The sequence below is a fragment of the Gavialis gangeticus genome, unplaced genomic scaffold (genome assembly GCF_001723915.1).
Source record: "Gavialis gangeticus isolate Ggan-Ray unplaced genomic scaffold, GavGan_comp1, whole genome shotgun sequence".
NCBI lineage: Eukaryota > Metazoa > Chordata > Crocodylia > Gavialidae > Gavialis > Gavialis gangeticus.
The window spans coordinates 39,940,761-39,950,497 of record NW_017729006.1 but is presented as its reverse complement, the minus strand read 5'-3'; the positions used below and the strand labels follow the sequence as shown (position 1 = coordinate 39,950,497).

General features: G+C 40.3%; 1 protein-coding gene across 3 annotated transcripts in view; it reads left to right on the top strand.

Moving 5' to 3' along the window:
- Positions 1–9,737, top strand: part of EZH2 (enhancer of zeste 2 polycomb repressive complex 2 subunit) — an 82,344-nt gene that overhangs the window by 38,474 nt on the left and 34,133 nt on the right. For 2 of the 3 annotated variants that reach the window (XM_019509117.1, XM_019509120.1), the window contains 3 exons: positions 4,166–4,289; positions 5,599–5,727; positions 9,502–9,618. In XM_019509117.1, the coding sequence (XP_019364662.1) occupies positions 4,166–4,289; positions 5,599–5,727; positions 9,502–9,618 (370 nt within the window). The remainder of the gene's footprint in view (positions 1–4,165; positions 4,290–5,598; positions 5,728–9,501; positions 9,619–9,737) is intronic. The other variant, XM_019509118.1, reaches the window with a different exon arrangement.

Here is a 9,737-nt window from a genome sequence, read left to right as displayed (position 1 = left end):
GGGGGGGGGGGGGGGCAATGAAAGGGGTGGTAAGTGACAAAATTAAAAGTATTTAATTCAATTTTAGTTTAGCTAGGCTATTCTATTTTATGGCTTCAGTGCTTTCAGCTTGGGTTTCATTTGTCTTTTGAATTCATTGATAATTGTTTAGCTTCTTGATAGAATTTTTCTAAATATTTATTTGTTATCATCTGATAAGAGACTGAAACAGTGCATTTATATGGGCAGTTCCCTTTCCTTTCCCCTGAATAGAAATTATCTCCTGTTTTCTTCTTTTTTTTTTTTGTATACAATTCATTTTTCTCACTTTTACCTTTCTGTGCAATGCCCTGCATGTGATATAGCTGCCATGCTTTTCAGCACACCCATGTTAGTTCTCAAATCCAGGTTCTGTGTATTTCAAAGTGGTGTTTCTCAGTTAAAATAACCTAACTAACCTCTTGATGATTAGCTCTCTCTCAAGCTTCTTTTGTGATTTATGGTGAAGCATTTGAGAGACTGTGGATTGTTTTTTGTGGTTTGTTTGCAGGTTCAAATTCCTTGGGCATGGATGCAGGGCATTTTTTTAGGGTATGGATAGACATAATACTTGAACTGTTCCAAGAATGCAACTGTTTTGGGAACTAGTTCACAATTATTCCTGGGCAGCAGTGTTTGCATGAACATTTCCAAGGGTTGTAAGTAGAACCTCACCCTTCAGTAACTGCACTGTTGATGAAGTGTTGCTGAGTGCCCAGACCATCATGCTTTTCAGGGAGGAAAGGAGAAGATGCTAGGTGCTAGGGAGCTGTATGGCCCCCCTGCTTGTAATTCACGGGATACTGTGTGCTCTGCCTCCCCCACCCCCCAAGAAGTCTGTAGCTTTTTCACCCCTGCCTTAAAAGTCATGCTGTCAATTTGCTCTCCATGATAGAGACCCAGGCTCATTTGGGATGAGGGAGAGGCAAGACACTCAGTACCCATGCAGTCCACCTCCCCCAAAGGAGCCTGGCTCCCTAGAGCACAGGGTCTCAAGCAAGAAGGTGAAATTGGCACCGCTTTCAAGGTATGAAAAGCTGCAGAGATATGGGTGGAGGGAAGGTGCAACAGTTAGCTGCCTCTCGTCCTCCCCCAAGGAACCACACAATCTGGCTGGGGCAGAGTCAGAGAGGGGGAAGTGGTACAGTTGCACTCTCATTTTGGACGACTCAGTGGAAGCAACAGTAAACAAAGCAGAAAAGAATCTCTTCCCTACCCTTTCCCTTTCTCCTCACCACCCCAGCCACTGATTGTGGGAAGGCTCCGGAACTGCTCTTGCCCTGTTCCAGTTGGGGACAGCAGTGTTGGCAGGTGTGTTCCTTCATTTCCCGCCCCCCGTGTTTGCTTCAAAGCTGACAGGGAATACCTGCGGAGACCAGGAACAGAAGAGGTTCCTGCATGCCATCATCACAGCCGCTATTCCTGGCTGGAGCAGGGCAGAAAGCTCTGGAGCTCCCCTCTTTTTCCTTACCACTCTCTGCCCCACAGCTGGGGATAGCAGCTGCAGCAGGGAAAGGGGTGGGGATGAGTTGGAGGCGATGTGTTGCTGAGAGAGGAGGTGAAGGGAGCAGATTCTGAAATGTTTCACGAAGTTTAAGCCAGTCTCAAGTGGCATGCACAAGTCAACTTGGGGTTTACAGTGGTCTAAGCATTGTGTCTGCCCACACCCTGAGTATTTGTTGTCAGTTGAGGAGTTTGCTCCCCCAGGGTGTATCCAGGTGTGCGTGAATGTTTGGTTCCCCAGGGACAGGTAGCAGCGGAGCACCTTGTGCTGCAGCTACTTGTCCCTGGGGAAAGCCTCTGGATGCAGCAGGTTGCTCTGGGTGAGGTGGGGAAGGCTGGGGCTAGCACTATGCTGGCCCCAGCAGCCTTACCTGGGGTCCTGGGGGCCTCCCCGGACTGCAGCTGCAGTGATTCTACTGTAGAGCTTGGCTGGCAGTGGCAGCTCAATTCCAGGCAGCCTGACTCTGCTTTTCAACAGTGTTTGCTGCCCGAGCACGCGCTGTGCCACTTTTTTCGACCCCTGGACATCCAGGGTTTAAAAAAAAAAAAAAAAAAACTGGCACAGCATGCCCTTGCAGAGCGGAGAACACGGGACTGTGCAGTGTGTGGCACAGCAAACATGTTTGCAGTGCCACATGTCACAGGACCATGCTTGTCTGGATGCACCCTCTGTGTTTCCCTTAGTGGTTTAATTGGATGGTAAAACACATTGCCAGTCTTATGTTTTTCATACGGTTTTTGGGCTTTTTGCTTTTGTTTTTTCTAATTGCGCCATCAGCCAAGTGGTGTACATGTCCTATGGTGAGTAGAGTCACATGTGTCAACTCAGTTGAATGTTTAGAATTTTGGTACTGAATACTGTAATTTGCATGGTGGGTTTTTACATAAATAGGTATTTTGGTTTTCTTGTATCTAACACATCTCCATTTATTAAATATAAATGAAGGAACAGTAATATGAGAGCAATTTGACTTCTGGCATTGCAATAGTATACTTTATGATCAAGAGATCATCCTGAAGTCATTTATACTGTACAAATCCTAACTATGAAATTGCACAGTTGCTGAAAATAGCTCTGCCTACTGAAAACTGTTTACTTAAACTAACTGAAAACTAGTTTTATCAAGTTTAAGAATTATATCAGGTTGTCACAGCTGACAAACGGCATAGGCACTGAAACTCTGTGACCAGTGGTGCTTAATGATTTGGCCACAAAGGCCAGAATAAGTGACTTGGGGTCAGTCTGCAGGCTGGATCCCACATTGGGTTGGCACGCAGGGTGGGACTGCAGGTGTGATCTTGCACGTGGTCTGACCCTGCACACTGGATCCAGCTGCAGAATGACCCTGTGCACTGGCCACAGCACATGCCTGTGTGATCTAGTGTGCAAGTCACGTCACTTGACCTGTGAGGCTCCTTCTGGGTCTGGAAATTTGGTAGCAGGCGAGCATCACTAAATGTTGCCACTGCTCCCTTGCAGCCAAATTTGTAGACCCATGTGCTGGATGACATGGCTTTGTGGGCTGCCCAGAGATTGAGCACCGCTACTCTAGGCTGGAGAAGGCAGAACTGCATCAGTTACATTGTTGGCAGTTAGGTTATCTTTACAATCAAAAGGGCTAAAAACTATTTTGCAGAAGATGAGGCTTGCCCAAGATACGCCAGTTGTTTGAGGCAATTGGATTTTCTCGTTCTGCCAGGCAGGACTGTGAACATAATACAGCGTTGGAAGTTACATTTTCTGGTTTGAATAATGTACGTTGTAAGGGTACATTCGTTAGGGAAATCTTGATGGAGCAGCTCTGTTCTAGGGATGGTGGCAGCGAGGAGCTGTGTTGTGCCTTCACAATGACTGCAGGGTATAAAGTATTTGGTATTGTTAAGAGAACATTATAGCTGTGTACTTGGTAAAGTGGCCAGAATTTTTTTTGTCTGATTGCTAATATTACTATGGAAAAAGTCTGCAAATGAATACTTGCGCTTTCTTTTCTGGGGTTGGGGAACACATAATAGCACCATTCACTTTGGTTGGAGAATCTTCCTGTTTGCTACATTCGTTTACCCAATCTTAAACTTGTGTCTACAATACTCCTTAATACAGTAATGTTTGGCAAGTTGTATATTTTTCATAGTGCAGCAGAAAGCCAAGTAGTTTATGGTATTTTATTTCATTTTTCCCTTTTGTGGTAATATAGCTTCCAACTTGAGAGTCAATCACCAGCTGTAACTAGAAAGCTTTAAATTTGCAAAGCATTAGTTAGTTTCATAGTAGAAAGTGTTTCTTAGCATCTAAACTCTTCTAGTTGGCTTCCTGAGGGAAGGTCTTGATCCTGCAAAATGCTAAGCAGTCTAGTAAAGCATTAAAGCTTGTGCTTAAAGTTTAAGCACGTTTGGTCCCATTCACTTCAGTGCAGTTACTCCTGTCATAGCATTTTTAAACACCTGCTTTGTTGGATGGGCCCAGACTGTTCAGTGCTTTTCAGGCTCATGCCTTTACAGGGTTGGCGTTACTGGTAAGTGTCTACTTTTTATCTAAAAAGTTGCCTAAGTCTTGTATTTTGAGTTGCTTTAAATAGTCTGTCAGCTAGTGTTGTAAAAAGAGTGACCATGTTGCTTAATCTTAATTCAGTTCTGTTGACTGTAGGGTAACCATGGGTCAGACCGGAAAGAAATCTGAGAAGGGACCAATTTGTTGGCGAAAGCGTGTGAAATCAGAATACATGCGGTTGAGGCAGCTCAAGAGGTTTCGTCGAGCAGATGAAGTAAAGGTACATCACCTTTTTAGCTCCTTCATGAAGTTTTATACTTTAGGTGTTAAAATGGCTTTTTTTTTTTAGTATATATTAGAACTCAAATCTTGTATGAGTAAAGTTGTCTTGGGGCCATCTATCTACTTAATTTTTGGAAAACCACTTTTTTTAAAAGAAGAGCTATGAATACCTTTTCAATATATCAGTAAATGTGAGCCACTAATATTAATTGCATATTAATTTATTGTTTTATTGTTATTATTGTAACCATTATTGTTTTATAGGTAGGCATTTGCATACATCTATTTATGCATATATATAAGTAAAACATGTAATTTATCCAGGAAGATGATAAATGCATTCACTTGTGCAAGGATTTTTTTCCCCTAGCATACTTTAGGAGAATTGATTCTGGGGAAATTGGCTATCACCAAATAAGCATATTCCTTTTCTATACAACAATAACTGTGTGAAACCCATAGGTCTCCAAACAGGTAGAAATTAAAAGGATTGGATGATGTCTGGTTCAGTACCTTTGTTAGGCAAACATTCAGGTGCTTTAGCATATATGGTTATTTTCTTGTATTGTCTCACTTGTGTTTTGATTTTTTTTTTTATGGCTAAGGGGCAGGGAAAGAAGAAATGACTTTGTGCTCCTTTGTATTTCATTTCATTTAAAAAGAAAATGACCACCTGGATTTTTCTTAGATATTATTAATATTAAAGTCAAATTGCAGTGGATAACAAGCATGAGAGAATTACATTCTGAGAATAGAAATACTAGATGATAAAGCTAGAGCTGTACAGCTGTATATGCTTTATATAGTGGTGTAACTATAATCTGCAGGAGTTAAATGAAATAAAACCAAAATGAAATAAGTGACATTAGGGGCCCTAGGTCATATGCACAGATCTCAAGGGTATTTTGTGACTTAATAATTTTGCAAATGTGTGTGAAAACTGTAAAATAATATATATTTTTTTTATTTATGGTCCTACATTATTTGAGAAGGGGACACAGAGATGAGATAAACAGGATTTCTTAGACAAATAAATATTCCATTCAGAAGTACAGGCTTTTCAGAATACTTGGTAGAAGCGATGAAAATCCAAAGCTAATACTTTAATAAAATTTGTGTTTTCAGTTTTATTTTATTTAAAGAAGGCAGTGCATATTTTCATGATGCTGCTCAAGTTCAGTTCATTGGCAAAGATGAGTACTATGTCACTGAAATAGATTTAATGGCTCTTCAGGTGGTTATTAGATGAATTCAGATGCCTTACTTAGTTCATTTGTAATTTTTTAAAAATGTTCTTTTATTCTTAGAGTATGTTTAATTCTAATCGTCAGAAGATACTGGAAAGAACAGAGATCTTAAATCAAGAATGGAAGCAGCGTAGGATACAGCCTGTACACATCATGACTTCTGTGAGCTCATTGCGCGGGACCAGGGAGGTTGGTTAACATGATGTGTTGTGGTAATTCTAGTTATGAGGTTGTCAGCACATTGTAGTTTTACCGGTGAAAAGTTAGCTGCTAACTTTCACTGTGACCATGTGAAGCTAACTTTCTTTTCTCCTATGAAACGTTTGGAAACAACTTTTCTAAAAAGTATTTCATACTGACTCCTATCAGATGATTACTGGGAAGGAATCAATAAAATGCAGCTTGGTTTGGCTTCTAAAATGTATATAAATCAAGACAATTTTTTGCTGCCGTATATGAGATTTTTATATAATACATGAACATCTTTTAATCAAAGCTTCTTGTCTCAGCCACTTAGATCTTTATCCAGCTCTCACTGAATAAAGAATGTGCATGAAAGTAGTGAACAGATCCACTTTGTTTTGAATTCATTTATGTTAGAAAAGCTTTACTGATTTTCTCTAAAGGCAGTTGAAATGGATGTGATTAAACTGATGCAAGCTCATAATGCTGGCTTAAATAGATAAGACACAGAGGTAGGTGCTGCAGTGTAGCATGGAGATACACTAGTTAATGTGGTTACTAGTAATAGTCAAGGCATGGTAACGCAGAGATCAGCAAAGCTGATTTATTTTTCTCAGCTACAGTGTAGATATTGCCCTCAAACTCGTTTAATTTGCATAAATAGTTTTAACTTTTTAATGTTTAATGTCTCATGAGAGAACTTTCTATAGTCATGAATTAGATAAGGTTTTTCCATAAGCGTGAAAGCAAATTAAATCACAGATGTTCTGCAGGGGATATTTTTATTTAAGGGTCTGGAAGAACTGCAGAGAACTGAAAGATTTTGAAGGGGAGCTTTACACAAAAGTGGTACCTACTGGCCACTGGAAATATATGAAGTACTTATTTTTATCCTAAAAATGTATCCTGTAAAACATGCAGTTCTTCGTCCAAACTAGATGTTTGGAGCTCATAAATAATGGAAAGAATTCATGTTGCTTATCTTATTTTTTTTTTTTTTTTGTGACTATATAGTCGGTTCATCTCTTTTTAGCATGTCTTCACTTTCCTCTATGAAAGTAGGTCTGTAGTCAGAAATGAAAAACATGACTGGCTTCAATCCTCTGATACTGTGGATATAGCCATAGATCCCCACTGAAGTCAGTAGGGCTCTGTGCTTGACCACTGGTCACATGCTTGGTATTGTAGAATTAGAGCTTTGACAACTCTTAGCAGTAGCTGTATCTGCTTTCCAGGGTCATGTGCTTCACAATAGCCCCTTCTTAGTTGGAAAAAAGGCCAAATTTCACTGTAAGAATTACAGCGTGAATATATCAGATTTTGATTTACTAGCTTGATTTGCCTTCCTGTTTCAAGGGGATAATTTTTATGTTAATTTTATATCTGACTTGATGGAGTGCATTCATTATTGCATTTTAATCTAGTTTGTGTCTCATAAAGGACTCGGAAGAACACTAATTTCAATGTTTGATTTTTAAATTGCCATAATTTGTAATGGGAGAATTAAGCCAGGGAAATGGTGTCTATAAGGCTGTATCTGAATCCTTTCTAAAGTAAATTTAAAAATATTTTTAGCTTCAAATACAACATTGGCTAGATACTTTTATCATCATTTTATGATAGTGAAGCATTTATTGAAGGTTGTAAGTCTTATATGATGCTTCCCTTTTTCTGAGTAGCTCCACAGACGTCAGATGAAAAAGGGAGTTCAGTTTTTGAATTTTTTCAGTATTGTTAATCAAATCTCAGGCTTTCTAATAATGTCTTGGCCCTGTACGGCAATCAGCAAAGTCCAGAAGCATAGCAAGTACTGTGACCAGTGTCTGTCCATGTCTTGAACCCCTTCGGTGATGGGAGCATCCGCAGCTTCGTGAGGCGGTCTATTCCAACAGCAAAGAAGTTTTTCCTGATATCTAATCTAAACCTACTTTGCTGCAGCTTCAAGCCATCAATCTGTGTCCTGCTCTCTGTGGCAAGAGAGAAATGGTGTTTTTCCTGCTCTTTCTAGGAACTCTTCAAGTAATTTAAAGACTGCTATCATGTCCCCTCTTAAGTGCCTTTTCTGCAAGTGAAACATGTCTATCTTTTAAGCCTTTCCTTTTTTCATTTGCCTTCGTAGAATCGTAGACAATTAGGGTTGGAAGAGACTTCCAGGAGGCCACCTAGCCCAGTGGTTCTTAACCTTTTTTTGTGCCAGGACCCATTTGTAATCATTTATGTTCAGTCCTGACCCAGTGCCCCTCACTCCTTACTTGCTGCTCCCTGTCCCTAGGGTCCAGCCCCCCCCTCCCCCCTCCCTTCCCAGTGTGTGGGTTGGGGGAGTGTAAGCTATGGGGAGCCCCAAGCAGCTCCTTGCAGGCTGGAAATGCCAGCCTGAGAGGGGGAAAAAGATCAGTTTCCCATGTTTTTTTCCTTTAAAGGAGAATCCATTTTTTAAAGTTTGATCCATTTCTAAAGTTTGTTTGTAACCCTTTCATATATTCTTGCAACCCACTTTTGGGTCACTGCCCATGAGTTGAGAAATGCTGACCTAGTCCAACCCCCTGGTCAAAGCAGGACCATCCCCAGCTAGATCATCCCAGCCAAGACTTTGTCTACCTGGGTATTGAAAACCTTCAAGGATGGAGATTCCACAACCTCTCTGGGTAACCTGTTTCATTGTTTTACTGTCCTACTAAGAGATTTTTTTCCTAATATCTAACCTGAGCTTCCCTTGCTGCAACTTGAGACTATTGTTCCTCATTCTGTCATCTTCCACAACTGAGAACAGTTTAGCTCCATCCTCTTTGGAATAACCTTTCAAGTAGTTGAAGGCTGCTATTAAATCCCCCCTCAGTCTTCTCTTCTCTAAACTAAGTAAGCTGAGACAATGGAAAAATGAGCAGGTCACCAAGGAAATAGCAAGAACATGTAGGGACAAAAAAATTAGGAAGGGAAAGATAAAGAATGAGCTTCTCCTGGCAAAGAAGGTTAAAGACAACAAGAGGTTCTATAAATATGTTAGTCCCCAAGAAACTTGTCATCTTTACTGTTGGTCATCTTGAGTTGTACACTCGTGTCTTGCAGTTTCCTCTTTGGTTAGATCCCAATAGAAGCAGCGTTGGTAGCACAGGAAAAAGTCTCTGCTTTCAGTTGTGGTCCCTGATATAGCAGCACTTAGCAGTGTGAAAGTGCAACTGAAGACAGAATATGGCTTAGTCCCACTGTATCTGAGGGAGCTTGTTCAGTTCAAATGATCTTCAGAGAATTTAGCTGCCAAAATCTAAGAAGCCTATATTGAACATGTGAAAACTGATTTTTTTTTTTTTTTCCCCCCCCAAAAGCAAGTTAGACAAATGTAGGTGTGTGTGCGTGCGTTAGAAACATTCACCACATACCCTGATACAAGGAACTCCTCACTTTCTTCTACCTGCTGGCCACAGGAATGAAGGTGACCAAATTTTTCAGTGAAATTGGTTTCTTAATCTGGGCAGAACAACATGTCTCCAAGATCTAAATGAAAGAAACAACTAATTGCAGAATTTACTGAGCTAAAGAGATTTATCAGAGCCTTCTGTGCACTTAATCATTGCAAATAACACATTATAGAAGCCATTCGCCAAATTCTGCAAACAATTCCTGTCTCCTCTTCTTATTTCTGTTGCTGCCCTGTAAATATTGATGCACTTTTCCAAAGGCAGATTTACTTAATTGTGATATCTATATTTTATACAGTGAATTCTTTTGAATTTCGTCAAAATTTTACTAGAAGAGAAATTTAACTTCTGTCTCTTGTTTCAGTGCTCTGTTACCAGCGACTTAGATTTTCCAAAACAAGTCATCCCACTCAAGACTTTGAATGCTGTTGCTTCAGTGCCTATAATGTATTCTTGGTCTCCCCTTCAGCAAAATTTTATGGTAAGTTTTAAAAATGGAAGTAGTTTATATTTTAAGCAACGAATGGCAGTTACAGTGGAAACCAGTCACCTGGTATATATTTCATAGACTTTAGGGCTGGAAAGGACCTCAGAAGATCA